We start from the raw sequence: 24533 nt of genomic DNA, 5'->3' as shown, positions 1-24533 counted from the left end.
AGTATAATTGTTCTTACCGAATTTGGATCGGTGGAAACATTAGTGCAAGTGGTAAGGTCTAGATGACTTGGACGTTCCTCATGCCCGGAATCCAACGCTCAAGTTAGTAAGAGAATAAGGATCTTGAAATGATTGGAATAAGAGTTTTAGACAAAACCTATGTATCTTTCTTTAAGGAGACTAGTCATATTTATAATGGGCCTTGGACTCATGTGATAATTATCAGATATGTCGGGTGGTTGTGATCATGCATATGAGATTTAAGGAGTGTGTGAGTGCTCTCTCCAATAGAGGTGCCTTGTAATATTGGGCCTTGGGGGACCGCATCCTCTATTGGGCTGGGTAGGTACAACAATGAATGATAATTACAATTTATGTACTACTCAATTATAATAAAAGTGGAACTTCTTAATTATATTAGTCCAAGTTCATATTGTTGCATGGTTTTGCATCTTGCATAAAAAGTCTCCCAATTACTTGAAACATACAGTAGAAATGTAAATATATTTTAATAAACGCTTACTACATATTCCTTATGGTGTAGTGTTAAGACTTTGGCAAGTGTACCAAGTCGCGCAAGTAGTAACCGGTAAGACCGGGATATCGTTTCCCAAGAGACTCGTGTATACTAATTAATTGCGTAATTAGTGACTAATTTAAACTAATGAATAAATCCATATTTTGAGTTTCAACGTATGAAGTTAAACTTTGCATAAATAATTAAAATTGAACTTTGGAAGTTAAAGGCACTTAGTGAATGGAAAAGATTAGAAATGATATGACTTGATATTGCCGGGGGTTAGAATTCACCAACTATGCTCTCATGCAACTACAATTTAACATCCTCTTCATTAATATGCTAATGCCAACCCACAATATTACTCAAACCCTAATTCCTTAATGAATTGAGCCTAAATTTCCTTATTAAAAGTCAATTCCTTGAACTCTTAATAAGCAAATTTGCTTTATGCACAAAGGTTTTAATGCAACCCATGGGTCAAGTCCCATTCCTAGGTACAAGCTCCATTGAGTTTTCTTATTTCAAATCTAGGTTTCAAAAGATATTTCCACACCCAATGAACCAAAAATCATGCAAGAGATGGCTAAATCAATGCAAGCTTTAAGTGAAGAAATAAGAAGACTAGCAATTAATGAAAGAGTCATATATATAATCAAAACATTTGCATTTACACAAGAGTTTCGTGGCTACATCTAACCCCAACAAAAGTGGGTTTAGCTCTCCATTGCCATGGAGAGCTCAAGCTTAAAAATGGAAGAAAAGGAAGAGAAAGAGATACAAGGAGGAAGATGGAGTTGTTCCCACGAGCCCTAGCACTCCTCCAAGCTCTCCAAATGTGTTCTTCGTGCCTCCAAAATGCCAAAGATCCTTTTCCCCTCGCGAAAACAGAAGAAAAGGAGCCAACTTGCCACATCAGCGAACACTGGCGCCTGGCGGAAGGGTCTCACCGCCAGGCGGTATCGAGCAAACAGGGGGCAAAATTGGCAGCTACCGCCCGGCGGTGTCCAGTTACCGCCAGGCGGTTCGTAACAGGGGCGCCTGGCTGGCGCTTGGTTGGCGCTTGGTTGGCGCTTGACTGGCGGTCTGTTCCGCCTGGCGCTTGCTTCGTGTCTCCAGGCGCTTCCTGTTGACATTTTTCTTCTTCTCCTTGCTATTCCGGGTCACTCATTAATCTGGATTTTTGGACAAAGCTTCCCATCTACAAAAAGGACACAAAAAATGGGGATTAGTGGTATATTTAGATAAATGTAACCCAAAATGTATTTATTTACAAAAGTAAGGTAAAATTGAGGATTAAGTAGGTTAAAAGCTTTGGAAGAGATGATTTTGCTAATGAAATATAGCTTGGATAATGGTAAAAATTAACATTATCATGTAGTATGATTGTTGGTACAGATAATGAAGATGTGTTTATTTTGATCAGAATGGAGAATGTTGGGCTGATGAAAATAACATGTCTTGAAAAGTCTCACATCGCCTAGGACAACCAAACAACCAAGGAAGTAGATGTTAGCGACTATATAATGAGCTCTAAGTCTATGATGTTCCTTGCCCCAAGTCAAAGACACTTCAAGTTTGTATTTGACCATTCTTATTTCTTATACTCTTATAATAAGAGCGTTGCCTATGTGCTCCTTGTGTTTATTTTATTTCTCTATTAATAAAGTGATTCTCGGAAGATTTTCCCAACGGTTTGTGTATGATAGATGGTGTATCATAGACTAAAAAAATGTTTTAATAGATTAAATTATATAATTATCATTTTACTCTTAAACATAAATATTATATAAATTTAAATGTAATTATTATTTAGGAAAATGATTCTCTTCTCCATTAATATTTTTCAGTTCTTCATTAATGAAATCCCTAAACCTACAGACAAATCAGCATACCACCACGCCCAAACAACTCCAAATATAACCTCCACTACCAACAACAAGAACCTCACCAACACACCATCAACATACATGTACAATAAATATGCAACACGACCTCAACATCTTTCCTCACCATGAACCAGCCACCAAAACACCACAACCACCGAATCCCTACCACAATCCATCCGAAAACAGGGCATTTCGGTAAAAATATCATGTATGAACAATATTAACTCTTGAATCATCTCATCATATATATATATATAGAAGATCCCTTCTCCCCTCTATCCCGCAAATCACCGTCTTCAGACACTTGCAAATCGTTTGAAACAAACATGCAATCTATTTGCAATTCTGTCTGCGTAAATAGTAAGTACCTATAAACAAACAGAGCGTAAGTGAGTGATGAAGTTAAGAAAGGTGATGTTGGAAGTGGTTTTGAGACGGTGAAAAACTCTGGTGGAGATTGTGAAAAAGGAGAGGCTTAGGAAATAAGTTGTTTGGCTGGTTTCCTTCGTGAACACAAAAAACATACAGAAAAATCGTGTTATAAAGTGGTTAAAATTTTTTAGCAAAAATTAGTTTAGACTCTTTTATAAATATTACTATTTAATTATAGGTCGAACTCACTTCATATATTTTTCTTAGGATCTTGTGCTTTAAAAATCGATTAAGAATAATTAATATATATTAAATTTCACAGAAATTTAAAACTAATTGTAATAATAAATAAAATCCCATTTAATAAATATTAATACAGTTTTATTTTATTTAATGTTTAACTATAGAAGTTAAAAAGCCGTAAAATAATTATATTTTAATGTTGTTAAAAGTCAAAATATAATTAAACATAACAAAATTTAAATTAATATACAAATCAACAAAAAGTAGTGTTAAATATTTAAAATTTATAAAATATATAAAATTAAAATATTAATTTGAGACTTGATTATTTTTTTTTCTAACTTGATAACATTTTGAAACATCTGTGTTAACTTCATAAAATCCCATGTATTGAAAAAAAACAAATAATATTTTAATATCTAAAATTGTTAATTATAAATACATAAATTTAGTAATATAAAAAAAAATTAATTACCTAAACTTTAATATAAAATCTTACAAATTTTAAAGTATTTATTATATACGAGAATTGTTTAAAAATTTCAAAAAAAAAATTTATTTTATATAATCTATTATGTATATTTATATTTTTTAATTAATAAATTTAACTATTCCAATCTTCAAAATAAAAATAATAAAATTAATAAACTTAACTGTTCTAATTGCAAGCAAATTTATTTTTAAACTAAGGTTCCATGACCCTGTAAATATTTAACTTTGACATGTGCTGTTTGCTTGGAATTTTGGAGAGCATTGATGGTTCCACTCCACCTAAACATGGAGCTCATGAAGTTTTGTTGTGGTATTTATGAGGAGCAGTTAATGTGTATCTCTTTCTCACATCCATAACCATAATAATATGTACTATTTACTATTTTTTTCAGCCTAATTGAACCAATCAATGAATGTCTGGGTGAGTTTAGTACTCAGCACTTGTTCACATCCAAACACGTTTTAAACATTGGGTGAGTTGAGTACACCACCCACCCAGTCAAAAAAAAATATAACTTTATCATTTTAGAATTTATAAAATCATAAATTTTATAATAATTTACGATAATAATTTAAATAAGATAACGTAGTAAAATAAAATAAAAAACACATAATAAATTAAAAATAATAAAAAATATAATTCAACCAAATTTCATTGTACTTGTCACATTATTATTCAATATTTAATGTAATTTCACTCTCCTTAACTTTTCCTCCGTACTTTCCTTTCCAATAAATGACATCAACCAACAGTCTGACAAGATTAACACACGTCCTTTGGTATAAGAAAAATAAAAAATAAATTATGTATTAAGACACTATTCAATTATCACTATTTCATAAATTATAAATTTTGTTGTCCAAGCCTTTTGTTTTATTTGTCTGTTAAATTTTGTGCAACAATAAAAAGGCAAGCAAAGCGAAAGTTGAAGCAATGTGGAAAGTTTTCTGAACAAAGAGCTCTCTCTTGCATTTGCAACAATAGAAAGAGTGTTCATTCTCCAACAACACACTTCTCTCAATCTTCTGCTCAGGTAACCTTTCCATCAATTTCATTTTATCTTTCTATATTTTTTTTATATATTTTAGCTTCTACCATGTCACAAACAAACCTTCCAAATAATTTTGTCTAGATACATTTTATTATTCATGAAAAATACTAAATTATGATGTCCTCCCAATAAATACAATTTTATTCATGAAAGTTATTGGAGAAAGTAGACAAAATTTAAAACATTAATCATGTTTATTAACTCAAATATGTTTTATTTTTCTCCTAGATTTCAAATTATAAAATATGAAAATAAGTTGGTTTTTATATTTTTCTTATCTCTTTTTTAACCTGTTGGCATATTTAATTTGTTTTAGTCCAAGTAAATATGATTTTTATTTTTTTTAAATATTATTATCTAAATTAAAATGGATAATTCTTAAGTATAGACATTAAGATGTACAATTTTTTAACTGAAAGAGTATACACACTAAATTTCATAGAAAATATTATATCACACAATTTTTAAAATAATCTAAAACATGTAATAACTAAGAATGGTATATGCCTTAACAATATTTTTTTACGAAAAAAATTATATAAATATATTAAATATTCTCTGACAGCAAGTTTCAGCAACAGAAAAGAAATAGAAGAGTGGTACAAAAGTTGAGAATAGAACTGCAACAATGTAATAGAATTAGAAGAGGTTTCATTCTCCATCAACACACATCTATCTTCTTACAAGGATCACCATTCGCCACAGGTAAACTTCAATCACTTTCATTTCTATCTTCTTTATTTTATTTTATGTAAATAAAATAGATACCAGATTCTTAGGAACCATAAATCTATTGTCAGTTTCAGGTTTTCATTTTGGTGAGAAAATGACGAATCCTGATGTGGAAGTTTCAGATGAATCCTACATTCAGATTATTACAGTATCACGAGATTATCTGAGTCATAACCAAACTCTTCCCTCTGATTATCTGAGTCATAACCAAACTCTTCCCTCTGTTGCTACGTCACAAGCTGTCTCACAAGGTTTTAATACAATAATATGGCTTGATAGATTTGAGTCGTAAAAATAGTGACTAAAATGAAGTTTGAAAGGATTGCAGATTATATGGAAGTACTGTACCGGCTTGCACTCGTAGGTGAGTGGCATGAAATGAAACCCATTGTTGAAAATGATCCTGCTAGTGTTCGCGTTCCACTGACTTCAGATGGCGACACAGTTCTTCATCTAGCAGTAAGGTCAGAGAACGTTAAAATGGTGGAAGAGTTGGTTAATGTTATGGCGATAGAAGACATGCTAAAACCAAACTCAGACGGGTGGCTTCCCGTTCACCTTGCTGCTATACCTGTCCGTTACACAAGAATGAAATATCTATACTCGCAACATCTGCTTGACAAAATGGCTTTCCATCACATTGGATTTCTCTTTTTTATTGCCCTTGAATACAACTTGTTTGGTAATAGCATGTTTGTCTTCTCACAATTTTTAGAACTTAAACCCTGGTTCCACTTCATTGCAAAATTAGATACAAGACTCAAAAATACTATTTCATTTGACATCAGAGTAATAACATTTATCAAAATAAATGAGCATGATGTTAATAACCCATGAAATGCATCGTCTTTACCCTCATTTTGTAATTACTATTTCAAGCAACTTTCTTTTACCTTGCCTTCCTAGTCCATCATTGCTATTTAATTTGTGCATTTCACAGACTTGGCCATGAAATTATTTAAAATGTATACACGTCAATTGACCATGGCAAGAGATGGAAACCAGCAAACAGCATTGCATTGGCTGGCGCGAAAGCCTTCAGAAATTCTACGTATGTTTCATTTCCATTTATGCATCTATATTTGTATATAAAGAAAATAAGAATTACTTGTTAATTGTCTTGCCAATATTCAGTGTTATAATAGTAATAGATTAATAGAGGAAAGGAACAAGAAGGAAAAAGAGGATACAGCCAGGCGAATGAGAGAAAGAAGAAACAAAGAGAAGAGAGCATGAAGTATAAGATAATCATATTTTAATCCAACACTTTAATGATCCTTTAATTATTTAGTTTGATTTTTTAAAAAATGTAATATGATGATTTAAAAATATTAGACTAATAAATTAAAAGTAAATCAAAAAAGTAAATCAAAATATCATTGTGAAAAGATATATAAAAAGGAAAAGAATAAAACAACGTTAGATGCATAAATTAAGTTATTCTAGCAACTGAGCAAATTTAGGAGTAATATATATAAAACTTTTTAGAGGGAATTAAAACAAAAAAATATGTGCTTAATATAAGATCAACTTTTTTTTTCTCTTCTCGTGTTATAATTATGATTTCTTTGACCAATCTAGAGAGGGAATTACTAGACCACAATGATAACAGTGGACTATCAAAAGTAACGGGCATGCAATTGCTGAGAGAGATATGGACGGAAGTTGAACATTTGGAATTACGAAAAATAATATCGTTGACTACTGATCCCACACCAATATTGCTTGATGCACTGGAATCAGGAAATGATGATCAAGTAATTCGGCTTTTCTTGAGGATACCTCAAACAGTCATCTACTCAATTGACTCTAAACAACGGAACCTATTCCACTTGCTTCTTCACTATCGACGTTTAAACATCTTTGATGAGTATAAAAATATTAGTGTGATAAAGTATTTAATGCTAGGGTTGGATGACGAGGGTAACAACGTTCTACACGAGGCTGCGCACCTACCACCTCAATTCCAACTAAACTCTGGTTTAAATGCAGTCATTCAAATGAAAACAGAGCACGCATGGTTCAAGGTCAATTCATTCATTTCCCTATTTTTATTCGATCATTTCTGTTATTTATAGATCCATGCACCCACATGTCTTTATATATATGAAATGATATTTGACAAAATTTTATTTGATAAACTTTGATAAATAATCATTCTTGATAAAAAAATTATAAAATTTTATTATTTTATTTTGTAACTTCCTAAAAAAATACAAAATTATTTTATTTATTAATTTTGTCAATTTATCAATAAAATATTTGTTAAAAAATCCTTTTTATTTGTATACATATATATACAAAAATATATTAACATATACTTTTGATTTTGATTACAAGTAGAAAGTACAGAAAAGCGCTCCTTTTGAATTACGAAGCGAAAGAAACAAGAATGGAAAGACACCAATTGAGATATTTTATGATGAACATAAGCCGTTATCGAAAGAGATCAAAGAATCCGCCAAAGGAATAGCAGAATCTGGGATGCTTGTGGCAACCCTTGTTGCCACCGTAGCATTTGCAGCTGCTCTCACCGTTCCAGGTGACAAGAAGAATCCCTGGTTCATTGTCTTCATCGTCACAAATGCAGTGGCATTATTCACTTCTTCTGCCTCCATACTCTCTTTCTTGTCAAATTTCACTTCTTCAAGATTTGCAGAAACTGAATTTGTTATATCACTACATCCCAGCTTGACTTTTGGACCTGCATTCCTAATTGCCTCAGTTGCTGCTATGGTTGTGGCTTTCATTGCAGCCTCCTTTCTCATATTTGATCACACAACAAGTTGGGTTTCGTTTGTGGTGACTCCAATGGGGGTTTTCCCATTGCTTGTGTTTCTTCTCTTTCAATCTAGATTCTGCGATGATTTATTTTGGTCTAGATACTATCGTCCCAAACTTTGGTGACCTGTTTCTTACAACATCATTAAGTGTTTTTCCTATTTTATGTGTCTTAATTACTCCATCATTTCTGTCTATCATTTGTTTTGTTTGTGAAACATTGAAGTTGTGTTTGAAATTGAGATTATTAAAAAGGTTTATAGATAAGCCTACTTGTTTCATCAATAACTTACCCCTCTCAATTCATAAAACGTCTTTATATATATATATATATATATATATATATATATATATATATATATATATATATATAATACCTAGTTCTATATAAGAAATGGTTATCTTTACATGGACAATAGGTTGACACATCTATGAAAGTAAGTGGTTATTTTTGTATGGACAACGAAAGATTGTGTTAGTGAAAAACTATAATGCATTGGTCGCACATAATAAGTAATAAATGTATGTTATTTTTTCCAGAGATATTTGTGCAATATATGAAAATTTTCACAATTCACAACTCAATTAGATAACAAGGATTACAGAAATATTAAGAAATTCTTTTTGATATTTTATCAAACAATCACTACTAAAAAATTGACAAATAATAACCGATATCAGTGACTAAAAATGTTAGTGACTATCAGTGACCAAAATAGTGACCGAATATTTCTTTCTAAACGAGTGACTGATTTAATGACCGATTATTCAGTCACAAAATATTAATCACAAAATTTATCACTATTTTATTTATTTTTTATTCTGTTAATATAAATAATAAGACATAACATAAATAATAGTTTTAATTCATTCTTAAACTCTTTCTTCGAGTTGTCTCTCCACTTTCCCTCAAAAATTTTACACTCTTCTTTCCCTCCCAAAAATCTTACACGTTAGAAACTCCTTCCAGCAAATATTCCTTCAGCTCTTCACGAACCAGACCCATATGCAATTGTTCTTCACGACCTAGACCAAGATGCATGTCTTCTTCACGGTCCAGAGCCATAACCAAGCACAAGTCTTCTCAACAACCTATAACCAGATGCATGTTTTCTTCACGATGCAAAACCAAACACAGTGCTTCTTCATAACCCAAATCCTTCACGAACTAGAATTGGGACCAACAAGTGAAAACACTAACCTTAACAATCAAATCATAAACCTTACCCTTCTTGCGAAAAATAATTGATTGGTCAAGTAGGTGAATGTAATGCCTATTTCTCTAATTTATGTGTTTGTGTTTTCATTTGAAATTCGTTTCTTGTAATCTATTTGAGAAAGTACGTGAATGACTCAATGCGTGAAATTCATTTGTAGTTCAAACTTCCTTATAAAATTTAAAACTTTCCGGCATTGAGTCTTATCATTCCTTTCACATTTTTCTTTCAAATTTCTCAAATTTCTTAGGATGATTTTAGAGTCTTGATCTAGTAAGGATCATTTGTAAAACACCTACGAACAAATATGACTTTGCCTTTGTCTTCTTTGTTTTTATTTCCTTTTGCATCTTATTAATGGGATTTTCGAAAAACTGATCATCATCTTCCTTCATAACTTCTTATAAATCTAACTTATTTATATAAGTGTGCATTCTTATCGTCCAAAGAAAGCAATTTTCACCAAATAATAATGTGTGAGAAACTCCTCCTATTCTATAGGTCTCCCCTGATACACAATGTAACGGAATGTCAAATTTATAAAATATTTACAAAACTCAATATTAACCTAAATAATAACTACTTTTTAAAACTGAATTGTTTTTTGTCTAAGAACTGATTTAAACAAAAAAAGATCTTAAGTCATTATAAAATTGAAACCAATTTTAAATTAATTCTATTTCAGTAGATCATACTATGAAATTATTTGAATGAGTGTTAATGAAGTTGTATGATAAACAGAACATTTGAAGAAGAGGACGGTAGCTAATGTTGCGGATAATCCAACTTCATAAATTGACAGCAACATAACAAAGAGATGGTGATAAACGTTGGGAAAGTTGTGTCCGCGCCATTTAAAAAAGTATGAAGCTTCAATTTATCTTTATTCTCCCATCCAACCAAATCAAGTTCATCAACTAACGCAATTTAGAATCTAATTCTCCTTTGCTTCTCTTCCCGGTATTTTTTAATCACAACAGCTCATTTCATGTCAGAAAATTAGAAATAGTAATTAAACATTAAAATTATTTTTAATTTTTCAATTTTGATATATTTTGGAAAGAGTATTTTTATTCCGGAAAAGAACTATTCTTTCTTCTGGATGATATCAGAAGTCAGTATCTCCTTACCATACACGCCACTCACGTAAGCTTCTCATTATCTTATTTATAAATGTTCTTAGCTTCAACTGTGCCTTATAAATACCCTCTTTCGTCGCCTAAACCAATCACCATACTGTACTTGCCACTACACTTTCCCCAGGTAAACTCAATCTTCACTTTCACTTTCACTTTATCTTCTTTTTTCTCTCTTCTCTCTGTGATTCGGAACATTTGGAAGAATTGATTCTACTTTATGCGATAAAATTGATTTTGCAGATATGTACATGCCTGCATTCCTCAATAAATGGGTTGAAATGGTATTCATTGTTAAAGAAGATCCAAATAGTGTACGCATCCCATTGACGGAATCAGGCGACACAGCTCTTCATGTAGCAGCAGGTGCGGGGAGCACTACTTGTGTTGAAGAGTTGGCTAAGCTTATGAGTCCAGAAGATGTGCTGATAAAGAAACTCAGATGGGATGCTTCCAGTTCACTTGGCTGCTTTATCTTCCCATCACAGAATTGTGCAACTTCTATGCTCTTAGCCTCTGCTCGACAAAATGGATTACGAGGATATTGAAAAACTGTTTTTTGTGACCATTAACCACAACAAGTTTGGTAAGTGCATAACTAATTAAACACTCTTGTTTATCCTTTTTAAACCTAGTTGTACTATAATTAGCCAAGTCAACCAATTCTTCTGTTAAACACTATAACTCAATCGCAAATTTAATGATCTGTTCAAATTATTTTGATCAGATTCAGTATATAATTTTCAATTTGGTAGGAGTTTTTCTTTACTTTATTAGAAAAATTGAGAGCAGAGTGAGAAAATTAAAGGATACCCCATTTTGTCTATTTTAGATTTGAAGTTATGAACTTCTATATATATATTCAAACTTTATTCCACTATGCCACTTTACAATATTACAATTACAAAAGGATACCATTTCATCTCATAAGAATGTCTTTGAAAATGCTTAAACCCTGATACACTTTATTACAAGATGAGAAAGAAGACCGTGTAAAGTAGAGAAGGTACTATTTCATTTGATATATTTCCTTCCATTCTATCGGTAGTAAGAACAATGGCTCTGATACCAGTTGTTGAGATTTGTAGGGCTTTTGAAAATATGAGAGATATGAGATATATGAGAGATATATGTGATATGTTACACGGAGGAACATGTTTTTGTATTTTATTGATATACCCTATATATAGAGCAAAATATAATAAATATCAAGTATAAAATATTTAGAATATTTCACTCCTAGTCTAAAATAATAACTAATTTCCTAAAACTGTAACATATATTTAAAACTGAAATATTTCCTAAAAACTAATTTAAATAAGAAAGATATTAAGTAATATTCTCAACAAAATATATATATATATATATATATATATATATATATATATGTGTGTGTGTATATATATATATATAAATCATCATACATATTTCTGGCAACCCTCATTTTGTAATTACAATCTCAAACAACCTTGTACATGTCCATCATCGCTATTTACCTTGCTTTCTATATATGCAGTCCATCATGGCTAATTAATTTGTGCATTTCACAGATGTGGCCATTAAATTATTTGAAAAACGTCCACTTCAATTGACATTTGCAAGACATGAAGAAGAGCTAACATCATTGCATATACTGGCGCGAAAGCCTTATGAAGTTCTAAAAAGCTTCATTATCTAGGTTTTTAATTTAGAAATTTATGCATCTATATATTTTTAAATAACAATTACTTCTTAATCGTCTATATTCAGTCTTATAATTCTAATATATTAGATATATTTATTAAGTTTATCAGTCTCATGATACAAACGTATAGCAACTGACAAGCAAATATTTACACTTTCAAATTTAAGTCAGGAGTTTCGAACTTTCTATATAGAAATAAAACAAAAAGAAGTGCTTAACATAAGATCAACTTTTAATTTGACTTGTTTTTCATTTGTTTTCATATTAATCATTTATTGGGCCAATCTAGAGAGAAAATTACACGACGACGCTGAAACAGGACAATCAACCGTAACGGGTATGGAATTGCTGAGGAAGATTTGGACTGAAGTTGGAAAACAGAAAACCAAAGAGATTGTGCCATTGATTACTCGACCATCCGCAGTGTTGTTTGATGCAATCGAATCAGGAAACGATGACGAAGTAATATGGTGTTTTATGGAGAGTGTTGCAATATTCACAGCTTTAAAGGACTCTAATGGACGAAACCTAATGCATTTGTTTCTTCTATATCGACGTTTGGACATCTTTAATTCGTTTATAAATGATAAAAAACAAGATTTAGTACGAGCAATGGATAAGGAAGGTAACAACGTCCTACACTTGGCTGCGCTTTTGCCCCTTGAATTCAAATCATTCTCAGGTTTAAGTGCAAAAATTCAAATGCAAAGAGAGCTCGGTTGGTTCGAGGTCAATTCATTCATTTCCTTTTTCTTATTCAGTCTTTCTTTACTAATTAGTATTATAAGACATCAAATCAAGAAATCTTGACACGTACTTGTGGTTGATAAATAGGATGCGGAGAGAAGTGTTCCTGATGAATTAAGGAGTATGAGAAACAAGAAGGGAAAGACACCCATTGATGTATTTTATGACGAACACAATCAGTTATCTAAAGATATCAAAGAATCTGCCAAAGGAATAGCAGATTCAGGGATGGTAGTGGCAACACTTGTTGCAACTGTAGCATTTGCAGCTGCTCTCACGGTTCCTGGTAATAAGAACAGTGTCTGGTTCATTGTCTTCATCGTCACAAATGCAATCGCATTGTTTACTTCTTCTGCATCCATACTCTCTTTCTTGTCAAATTTCACTTCTTCAAGATTCGCAAACACTGAATTTGTCATGTCACTACATCCCAGCTTGACTTTTGGACCTGAGTTACTAATCATATCTGTTGCTGCTATGGTTGTGGCTTTCATTGCAGCATCCTTTCTGATATTTGATCACACAACAAAATGGGTTTCTTATGCAGTGACTCCAATGGGATTTTTCCCATTGCTTGTGTTTATTGTCTTTCAATCTAAGTTATGCGACGACTCCTATTGGTCTAAATACTATCGTCCCAAACTTCGGTAACTTAATGCTCACACACCTAAGTTAGCGTTAGTATCATTAAGTTTTAGCATCATTAAATGTGTTATCCTATATTTTCCCGTGTCTTTGCATTCTCCACCTCATTGTATAATTTGTTTGTGTTTGAATTTGTGATTACTGAACATATATATCATACCACAGAGTTTTGTGTTGTCGCCAGTAATCTAAAATCCATCACTCGTTACATGGAGAAAACAAACTAACACCCGGTTTTTCACATCTAGAAGGTTATTACTTTGGAACAGACTCATTTTTATATTTCTCTTTTATAATTCAGAATAAGAGCAAAATTGTCATATTTTTATTGAAGGAAAAATAACATTACAGATTAAATAAGTTTATCTTGAAGCAACAAAGTTTGGAGGGGAGGCAAATTATATTCATTCTAATCATGAAAGATTATTATGATTCAAACAATAGGAGACGGTGAAACAGACAAAGCAAACCAGATAAAAAAATGTGGCAAGTGAACATCTTAATGAACTCAAATATCAGATTGGTACACAAAACGAACCTTGGGCATTGAGTTCTCGCAACAACATAACTATTTCACCAATAAAAGCCCTTACCCTTACCCCCTCCCAATGCATGAAACGTTCTTACCACGAAAAAAAGTATTTTATTTATATATATAGAACACTTGATGTTCCAAATACCTAATTCTATATAAGAAATGGATATTTTGAAAAGCCTTATCACATCCAACAATCTATACTATAGGGTTTAGGGTCAGAGATTATACCAAGCCACTTTTACACATAGGATTCCAACTCTTACCTCAAATTCCTACAAGACACCTTCGTACAAAAGTGGCAGGGACAAGCTTAATCCGAAAGCAAAAAAATGCATTTTCATTAGCTATAGGGCAGATGATATGAAAGGTCATTAGATGCATAGACGTTACATTTAATGAAAATTCAAACATAAGACAAATTCTGAAACTAAAAAGAAGCCAGCAAAGAAGGAAAAGGCGGTATTAGAGAACATTACAAAAGACGATCTTGTATGAGAAAGTGAGAGTCCAAGAGACATGATAGACCACTCTTGTCATCCCAATGGTCGAAGTGAGGAGATCCAACAAAGTTATTAGGCCTCATCACATATTCTCTCCTTTAACAAATTACTTGTTGTTAACTGATAATGGAAAACCTTCGTGTTATCATGAGGCATTGCAGATGGGCAATACATCTCTGTGGAAGTTAGCCATGCAAGACCACTAATCCTAATCTTAAACACACATATAATAAATGAAATTAAACTACTCCGTTGTTGTCAAGAGCAAATTCACCCCTCCTTTCAACACATTTATTATATAATAGAGATAACATGTTATGACTTATCTTTACCGATCCGTTTAACTATGTGAACCATAAAAAAGGAGTGTCTTCAAAATATCGCTTTTGTTCGACACGTAATTGTTGATTCATAACACCTAAATACTTAGCTTTGTACGAATGACGGAAACATATTAATTTAACAAATCATAATCTTAGGTCCTAACACATGTAAAATACAATCGAAAGGTTCTACTAAAAATACCTTATTTTTTACACTACTTTCATCAATTTTATGTCGTTTTTGCCCCCATTTTATTTTCCTCACCACGAACAGAACAAAAATCTAAGCACCACGCCCAGCACAGGTCCACCACAATCTATGACACACCCACCAAAAAAGCCAACCACCAAAGTACACAACACCAACGATTAACTCCGAACTCAAATGTTTTGTTCTTCAACGACTTTTGTCCTTTTTCAAAATGCTCTCCTCTAAACGAACAACGACCAAGACGAAAGCTTTCAAGACAAAATCCCACGCATCCACAATAAAAAGTCATTCTTTTCCATTGCTTGATAGCAAATCTCCATGTAAAAAATTTCACCTTTTCACTTCGGTGTCAAAAAGAAGCAACAAAACATTTAACTTTTCATTCCGCTGCAGGCATTTAACACTCAGAATGTTGGAACCTTTTGGTTCTTTCTTCACCAAAATTTCAGTGAATTGCTGCTCACTAAATTCTCAAATTTCTCACCCAAAACTGTCGCGCACATACATAAAAAATTGAAATTTGGTTATTATTAGTGACACGTAAGGAGTGTCAAAAGTGGGTAAGAGAAACAACGGTTAAACAATCTCGTTATCCTTTATAATATAATATTATTGACTTGTAAGCAAAACCATTATTGCATTAACTTCAATGCTCATAAGATGGATAAAATAAAAATATTGAGGATGAAGTAAACTAGTGGATCAGACACAAGTGAAGATCTCAAGGAACTCTAATATCAGATTGGTATACTGTGTGGATGAACCCTGGACATTAAGTTCTCGCAACAACTTAAGTGCCTCATCAATAAAAACCATTACCCCTCTCAAAATTCATAAAATGTTATTTTTATCAAGCGAAAAGTGTTTTATTTATATAGATAGAAACACTTGATGTTCCAACCTGTATGTTACCTAATTCTATATAAGAAATTATTATTGTATTTATATATATAATTATTACTACATCACCACCAAAAACCTTCTCTATATTATAGGGTGTCAGAGATTAATTATACTAAGCCACTTTTACACATATTCCTACAAGACACCTTCCTACAAAAGTAACTCAAATCCCTACAAGACATCTCCATGCAAAAGTTCACATCCAAACACGTTCTAAACATTGGGTGATATGTGTCCACAAATCTAAATATCGCTGTAACTTTCACATATTTTGTACGACTTAAAGAATGATGACAAAAAAAGTCATTTTGTTCACATACATCCAAACACGTTCTCCACATTGGGCGAAATGTGTCCACAAATATTCATCCAAGAACTTAATTTAGAATAGGAGTTCTCTCCCAACGGTGTTCTTAAAAGATATATTTTGAAAACTTAAGAAGAAGCTGTATTCAAAATCTCTTTTATCTTTCTCTTAAATAATATACAACTATCGAGTGTACCAAAACATGCAATTATTTGAAAATGAGAAGAAAAAAAATGCAATACGTGTAAAAAAAAAACGACCTATGGTTGAAATTCTTGTCGTCGGCTTAAACATCCACGTGTAATAAATAAGAATGGCTCCAAAAATAAAATCTCGTACCAGACAGAAAAACGAGATACATTGATTTTTGTTTTTTTCGTCTCAGATCATTTTACTGTTTCTCTACCACTCAAAATTCATTGAAATCAAGATAAGGTTTGATAAATTTTGGGGTATAAAGAGGGATAGAAGAGAGAGTGATGAAGAGAAGAGAAACATGGCATCAGCAACAGTAACTTCCGGTGGCATCACCGACGTGCCTGCCAACAGCGTGGAGATCGAAAATCTGGCTCGCTTCGCCGTTGACGATTACAACAAAAAGCAGAATGCGGTTTTGGAGTTTGTGAGAGTGATAAGTGCAAAAAAGCAAGATGTGAGTGGCGTGTTGTACTACATAACCTTGGAGGCCAAAGATGGTGAAACCAAGAACGTGTATGAAACCAAAGTTTGGGTGAGAGAATGGTTGAACTCTAAGGAAGTGCTTGAATTCAAGCTCGTCTCAACAGACACAAAAGGAGGTGGAGTCAGCGATGTTCCTTCCGACACCGCTCACATCGAGAATCTCGCTCGCTTTGCCGTTGATCAATACAACAAAAACCAGGTTTTCTTTTATTCTTGTTCCTTTTGTAGGTTCCACTGTGTCGAGAATAATCCAAGTGTCCCGTTAAATAGAATAGACAAAGTTAAACACTATATAAGAACAAAGATTCATAATACTATTATTTTAAGATCTTGAGGTTAAAGTGATGTCAAATGTCTTATATATGCAAGACTAATGTTACCTAAATATATAGAACCACGATCTCTCTATAACCATAACTCATATATAACTAAAATATATGAAATAATATATAATTTAAAACAGTCGATGGTTCGAAGTGACTGACCACATAACCGCAACCAAAAGGGGTCACTCATACATATGAAGGAAAATATAAGGGACTCACCCTTGAGTAGTGGAGATTGTTTTTAAGAGGTTTTGAGGTTAAAATGATGTCAAATGCCTTATAATATAAGACTAATATTATATATCTACATGAAATTATAATCTCTCAATAACTATAACCATATATGAAAAAATATAATCCAACACATTATGTAACCGTTATTCCATGATTGATTTTTGTTGATGTCTCAGAATGCAAATTTGGAGTTTGTGAGGGTGATTGATGCAAAGGAACAGGTGGTGGAAGGGTTCATGTATTATATAACTTTGGAAGCAAAAGATGGTGAGAGTACAAACGTGTATGAAGCGAAGGTGTGGGAGAGGTCATGGATTAACTCCACAGAGTTGCTGGATTTCAAGCCTGTGGATGTTGCTCTTTAATCCTCTTTCGCTCTTTGAATAAGACTACTTAAGTATGCATGTATGGTATAAATAAAGGTAATTCATGTTACCTACGATGTATGCGGCATATACGTTTCGCATAAACTTAAGCATCAACTCCACTACGTTATCATAAAATTATATTTATTTTGCTTCCTCCACCTTTCATGTTATTTGTTGGGCTAATACTTATTTTGTGCACCCCCATTATAATTCCTGTTGGTTGCATTGTGTGTTCTGGGCCATTTTGATTCTTAATTCGCGCACCCCTCTTATTTCCATCCCCGAAGCCCTGTTTGTTTACTTTTTTATTGGGCTTGAATGCGTTCCCATTTGTTGCACCTCTACCTTAATGCACTGCACCCCACCCCTTTTTTAGACTTTAATGTGTTTTCTTTTATCTTCTATACATATGTATACATGTTGGGGCACCATAAGTATTTCCTTATTTATTAAAAGGCGAACAAAACATTTTATGGTCGATACTCCACCACTTATTACTTGATACATTCAAATTTATTACTTTGTATTAGTTTACCTTTAAATTAAAATTGGTTACACCAATTTTAAATCAATAATTTTTCAGAATTATATTATTTATGTTTCCGGAATGAGTGTTAATGAATATTGTACCGTCCGACTTAATTCCTGAATATAAATAAGACATTCCAAAATTAATCTGAAGTGTATGGTCTTAGAATTGATCCTAAGTTCGTCCTTCAACTAACTAATATTTTTAAAAATAGGAGAGAGTGAATATTTTGGTCATTTGATTATTATTTTCTCAATGATTTTATCTATAAATTAAATGTTAACTTCCAAAATATTAATCTATAAATTAAATGTTAACTTTCATGGTTAGAAAGATTTTCTGATCTCGATACTATTTATTTCACATTAAGTCAAGAAAATCTTTCATATAATATAATAATGAAGACTCAATTTTTTGCCGATATATATATATATATATATATATATATATATATATATATATATATATATATATATATATATATGATAAACAAAACCTTTGAAAAAGATGATGGTAGCTGATAAATGTTGCTGATAATCCAGCTTCATATTGACACCGACATCACACACAGATGCTGATAAACATTGGGAAAGTTGTGTCCACACCATTGAAAAAGTATAAAGCTTGAACTTATCTTTATTCTCCTATCCAACTCTAACTTACCAAATCTAGTTCATCAAATAATGTAGTTTAGAATCTAATTCTTATGTAAGAAAATATTTTAACACCAACTTTTATAAATAAAACCATTTGACAACTGTGATTAATAATAAAACATTAGATTAAGATATAAATGGTTGAATAAATAAATATTATAAAGGTTGTTAGGAAGTACTTTAAACTTAACAAGACGTCAAAGTATCATCTCTCATATCTCTTCGGATTTTCTTCTTGTTACCTTTTGGTCCCAATCAATCACGACAGAACCTTTGATATCAGAAAAAGAAAAACAGTAATTACACATTTCCACTTAAATCGTCTACTATAACTATATTACCCTCAATTTTTTTCCCATGTATTTTATTATTAAATTTTCAATTCTTATATATTTTGAAAAGAGTATTTTTATTCCAGAAAATAACCTATAAGACCAAGAAAAATACAGAAGTAAAAGAAAAGGTATTTTATGTACTAGAAATGTTTTTATTTTTAATCGATGTGAAACTTTTAACACACACTTCCATGTCGAGATATATATATCTCATGCATAGGTCTAAGAATGATGGTATGTAAGTGATCCTATAATGTATAAAATAGAATGTCCAGAAAAGTTCATTAAGACAGGTTCTAACCTGACTCTGATGTTATATTAGAAGTGAGTTTAAGTCTAATTCATTCTCACAAAACCGTCTTGTAAATTGAGATTTATACCACAATTATATAATATAAATTGTTTTATCTCTCATCAATGTGGCTTCCAACGTCATTATCAAAAGAAAAAAAAAAAAAAAAAGAGAAAGACAGGCAAAGAAGAAGCTGAGACAACAATAGACTAAAACAGAATATGAGAGTATTATTCTCCATCGAATCAGAACTGAAGCACCTACCTTTATCTTCTTTGTTCTATGTATGTTTTTAGCTTCAACTATGCTTCATCTTATAATTTATAAATAGCCTCTGTCATCGCCCACACGAATCACCATGCTGTAACCACTTCAATTTCTCAGGTAAACTCAATTCTCACTTTCAAGTTATCTTCTTTCTTCTCTGTAATTTTAGCTTCAACTATGCCTCCCGTTTCTTCTCCATATTTGTGTTATTCTCCAATTTGAATTAAAGTTTGACTCTTATAATATATTCCATTAGATTATGATACTTAAACTTTTAAATGTTATATATGTATGGAAAACTAATGAAGTTTCTGGTTTTACCGCCACAATTATGTGTAGAAAATGATGAATCCTGATGTGAAAGGTTCAGATGTGCCCCATATTCAGATTACAATAACAGCTGATCAGAACCATTACCAAAATTTAAACAGAAAAATAACGGCAGATGAATTTATGAAGCGTACAGAATATGAGGGTAAGTTTTATATATATTGTTGAAAAGGATTAACTACAGGAGAAGTAATGAGAGTGATTGAATAAAGTTTGGAAGGATTGCAGGTTCTTATGAACTGTACTGGAATGCACGTATGGATAAGTGGTCAGAAGCGCATGACATTGTTAAAAAGGATCCAAATAGCGTACGCATTCCATTGACTGCAAGAGACGACACAGTTCTTCATGTAGCAGCAGGTGCAGGGAGCTATACTTTTGTTGAAGAGTTGGCTAAGCTTATGAATCCAGAAGATGTGCTAAGACCAAACTCAGATCAGATGCTTCCGGTTCACTTGGCTGCTTTATCTTCCCATCACAGAATAGTTCAACTTCTATGCTCCCACCATCTGCTCGACAAAATGACTTACAAGGATATTGAAAAACTGTTTTTTATGACCATCAGCAACAACATGTTTGGTAACTTGTATTTATTACCGGGTCTTATTACTTACCTTTTCATTTTGTAATTACTATCTCAAACAACCTTGTCGTTAACCTTGCTATTTAATTTTTGCGCCTTAGGTGTGTCAATGGAATTGTTTCGACAACGTCCAACTGAACTCGCCATTGCAAGAGATGAAGAGAAGCTAACAGCTTTGCATATGCTGGCGCGGAAGCCTTCAGAAATTCTGTGTAAGCTTTCGCAATTCCGAATATATGTCTTGAAAACATAAAAAAAAAAAAAAACTGGGGATTCAGATAAGATGAATTCTTAATTTAACTGTTCCATTTTTTTCATGTTAATAATTTGTTTGACCAACTACACATGGAATTACACATGGAATTAGTGGAAGACAATGATAAAGAAGGATCAACACCAAAGGGTCTGGCATTGTTCATGCTGTTATGGGTGAATGTTAGCTTATTGGAAAAAGAAAAGGTTATGGTGTTGATTAATGAACCCTCAGCGGTGCTGCTTGATGCAATAAAATCAGGAAACATTGACGCTACGGGATGGCTTATTACTCAGAATCTTAAACTATTCATGACTATAAAGGATCCCAGTAATGGACGGAACCTACTGCACTTGCTAGTTCAATATCGACATCCTGATAAATCTATCAAACGTGTACATGGTAAAAAAGAGCATTTACTATTTGCAGTAGACAATGATGGAAACAACGTTCTACACTTGGCTGCTCATCTGCCACTTCAATTCCAATCATTCTCCGGTTTAAGAGCAAGCAAGCAAATGCTGAATGAGGTCCAATGGTTCAAGGTGAATCCATTCATTTCCTTATTCTTTTTCCTGCCACTTTTCTGCTCTGTGACATCACTTGGACAAAATCTGAATGCACACTTTTCGATGATAAGCAGAGTATGGAGAGGAGCTTTCCTTCCGAACTAAGCAGAATGAGAAACAATAAGGGGAAGAGACCAGTTGATGTATTTTATGATGAACACAAACAATTATCTGAAGAGATAAAAGGTGCAGCCAAAGTAACAGCCAAGTCTGGGATGCTTGTGGCTACACTTGTTGCTACAGTAGCATTTGCAGCTGTTCTCACGGTTCCCGGCGGTGACAAGAACAAGAACAGTGATTGGTTCATTGTCTTCATCTTAACAAATACAGTCGCATTGTTCACTTCTTCTGCGTCTATATTATCTTTCTTGTCAAATTTCACTTCCTCAAGATTCTCAGAAAGTGAATTTGTCACCTTACATCCTGGATTGATTTTCGGACCTCCATTACTAATCATCTCGGTTGGTGCTATGGTTTTGGCTTTTACTGCAGCTTCCTTTCTCATATTTGACATCAAAACCAAGTGGGTTTCTTATGTAGTGGCTTTAATGTGGGTCTTTCCATTATTTTTTTATCTTCTCTTCCAATTTAGCATCTTCGACTTCATCTTGCTTAGACGCTATGGTATGTCTAAACTTGAGTAACCCGTTACTTGCACACTTACATTAGGATATCATTAAGTGTTTTATCATAGTTTTGTCATAATTAGTTGATTATCTCCATCACATTGTATGATATGTGTGAAGTGATAGAGTGCTCCGTATTTGAATTTGAGATCATAGTTAAAGATGTATATATTTGAAAATGTATCAGTAATGTAATGTATCAGTATTGTCAGTAATCATATCTTTTAAGATAAAATACCTACTAATATTTATCTTTTATTATTTTTCAGAGTCATGATCCTTTAAAAGTTATAAATATTATATTGAACTTTTATATTAGTTTAATAATAAATTTGAGAATTAAATATCTACTATTATTAACCTTCGGTCAAACCAATTTTTTATTTATAAAAGAAATTAATTATTTGGGTTTAAGGCATACATATAGCTATTACATATTTCTATCCTTTATTTTTATTCTAATCTTTTTCAAAATTCATCATATACATAATCAGCACGTTACTGTCATATGAAATTAATAACCAATACTGTAATTTTAAAAAAATTATGATATAATTCATGTTTTCTTGAAATATATTTTCATTAACGATATACAAATTACTATCAATGTAAAAAATATTCTAAAATGTATAATAATAAATATACATATTTATGTTAAATTTTGTATACTTATACCAAATACGATATTGGAATAATTTTATTAAATGATTAAAACTATTGGTATCTATATAAATTTTTATTTTCAAAATTATCTTTAAATATATATAACTATGTTTTATAACTATAACGGTTATAATAAACACCTGTCTTCGATACATATGATACTATATTAATAAGTAATATTATTATAATATTATTATATTAATATGTAAAATGAATTTATATTTATTTATTCATATTATATTAGGAAGTAATATTATTATAATATTATTAATTTAATAAATAAAGTAAATTTATATTTATTTAGAAAAAGTAAAATAAATGAAGAAAATAAAAAAAATTAATTAATAAAAAATAAATAAATGTTAGGATAATTTTATAAAATATATGTTAAAGTAATTATTAATCTTTAAAAATTAAATAAATAATTATATTATAAAAAATAAATTAAAAATAAATAATTAAAACATAAACGAGAGAATTTTTTTATATATAATTATAGATTATAAATATATACCGGTAGATATAATTTTTTTTTCGTTGTTTAGTTTTTACATTTTGACACTTCTTATATTGAATAAATAAAAATAAATAAAAAATGTTTCTTAATTTTTTAATTGCCGTATATATACTATCTATATATATTTTTTTAAATATTTATGTTTATAATTTATTCTTAATTAAATTTAAAAAGTAAACAAAATATAAACGGATAGCAATTAATATTTTTATTTGAATCTTAATTATATTTTAAAAAAAAAAATAAAAACAAATTGTACAGGAAACCGACTCATTGTATCATTGAATATTTTATCATGTAATCATTATTTATAATAGTATATAAAGAGATTTTCTCTTTTGTGTCACATTTCATAATATCAATTATATCCTTTACAATATAATTATATATTAAATTTTTTAAAATTAACGATTACTCTTATCTATTTTTTATAAAACGGTTTTCTTTTTTTTCTTTTTTTTTATTTATCAACAATTATTCTCTCTATTCATTTCCTTTTATTTTTAATAAATATACATTTATTTTATATATTAACTTAATAACATTACACTATTATCACATACTAATATAATATCATTCATATTTAAAAAATGTGTATACACAAGCGCGATAGTGCCTGTGTTTAAGCTAGTAGTAGTACCTTTTTTTTTAAATGATTAGAAATATATATACTTGGATAAACACATATGTTATCACATATAGTGTTGTATACATATTTTTTTAAATATGCATGATGTTATATCAATAGTTAAAATAAAGTGAAATAAATATTATCAAATTAATATATAAAATAAATTTATATTTACTAAAAGTAAAGTGAAATGAATGAAAAATTGAGAAAATAATAGAAAAAAAGGAGAGAAAATAGATAATATTGTATAGAAAAAATGTAAAGTAATTGTTAATTTTTAAAATATATATCGTAAAATATAAAATTAAAATTATAAAATGTGAAAAAAAATATTTGTTTATATATATATATATATATATATATATATATATTGACATTTATCTC

General features: G+C 31.1%; 4 protein-coding genes across 8 annotated transcripts; all 4 read left to right on the top strand.

Moving 5' to 3' along the window:
- The first annotated feature begins 4391 nt into the window (after window positions 1-4391).
- Window positions 4392-8254, top strand: LOC114193963 (uncharacterized). 5 transcript variants are annotated; one of them, XM_085665743.1, is made up of 7 exons: window positions 4392-4547; window positions 5131-5270; window positions 5372-5548; window positions 5626-5979; window positions 6238-6348; window positions 6879-7324; window positions 7641-8254. In XM_085665743.1, the coding sequence occupies exons 3-7, from the start codon at window positions 5392-5394 to the stop codon at window positions 8202-8204; spliced, it is 1632 nt and encodes a 543-aa protein (XP_085521869.1). In that variant the 5' UTR covers window positions 4392-4547; window positions 5131-5270; window positions 5372-5391; the 3' UTR covers window positions 8205-8254. The 5 variants fall into 5 exon arrangements, with proteins under 5 accessions (XP_085521869.1, XP_085521868.1, XP_085521870.1 ...); XM_085665742.1 differs by having other exon boundaries at window positions 5366-5548; XM_085665744.1 differs by having other exon boundaries at window positions 4393-4547; window positions 5147-5270; window positions 5366-5548.
- Window positions 8255-10552: 2298 nt separating this feature from the next.
- On the top strand, window positions 10553-13649 carry LOC114195157 (uncharacterized). Its single transcript, XM_028085548.2, has 3 exons — window positions 10553-11017; window positions 12405-12844; window positions 12950-13649. Exons 1-3 carry the CDS (start codon window positions 10960-10962, stop codon window positions 13511-13513), a joined length of 1062 nt encoding a protein of 353 aa, XP_027941349.2. The 5' UTR covers window positions 10553-10959; the 3' UTR covers window positions 13514-13649.
- A 3119-nt stretch (window positions 13650-16768) lies between these two features.
- LOC114195594 (multicystatin-like) lies at window positions 16769-18056 on the top strand. Its single transcript, XM_028086112.2, has 2 exons — window positions 16769-17169; window positions 17707-18056. The coding sequence occupies exons 1-2, from the start codon at window positions 16786-16788 to the stop codon at window positions 17893-17895; spliced, it is 573 nt and encodes a 190-aa protein (XP_027941913.2). The 5' UTR covers window positions 16769-16785; the 3' UTR covers window positions 17896-18056.
- A 1823-nt stretch (window positions 18057-19879) lies between these two features.
- LOC114195592 (uncharacterized) lies at window positions 19880-22553 on the top strand. The gene is made up of 6 exons (XM_028086111.2): window positions 19880-20094; window positions 20317-20452; window positions 20536-20886; window positions 20992-21102; window positions 21258-21688; window positions 21787-22553. Exons 2-6 carry the CDS (start codon window positions 20320-20322, stop codon window positions 22354-22356), a joined length of 1596 nt encoding a protein of 531 aa, XP_027941912.2. The 5' UTR covers window positions 19880-20094; window positions 20317-20319; the 3' UTR covers window positions 22357-22553.
- Window positions 22554-24533: the final 1980 nt, after the last annotated feature.

Source organism: Vigna unguiculata, chromosome 8 (genome assembly GCF_037176805.1).
Source record: "Vigna unguiculata cultivar grain cowpea cultivar isolate G323 ecotype 2 chromosome 8, ASM3717680v1, whole genome shotgun sequence".
Classification (NCBI taxonomy): domain Eukaryota; kingdom Viridiplantae; phylum Streptophyta; class Magnoliopsida; order Fabales; family Fabaceae; genus Vigna; species Vigna unguiculata.
This window is presented reverse-complemented; position numbering and strand designations above follow the sequence as displayed.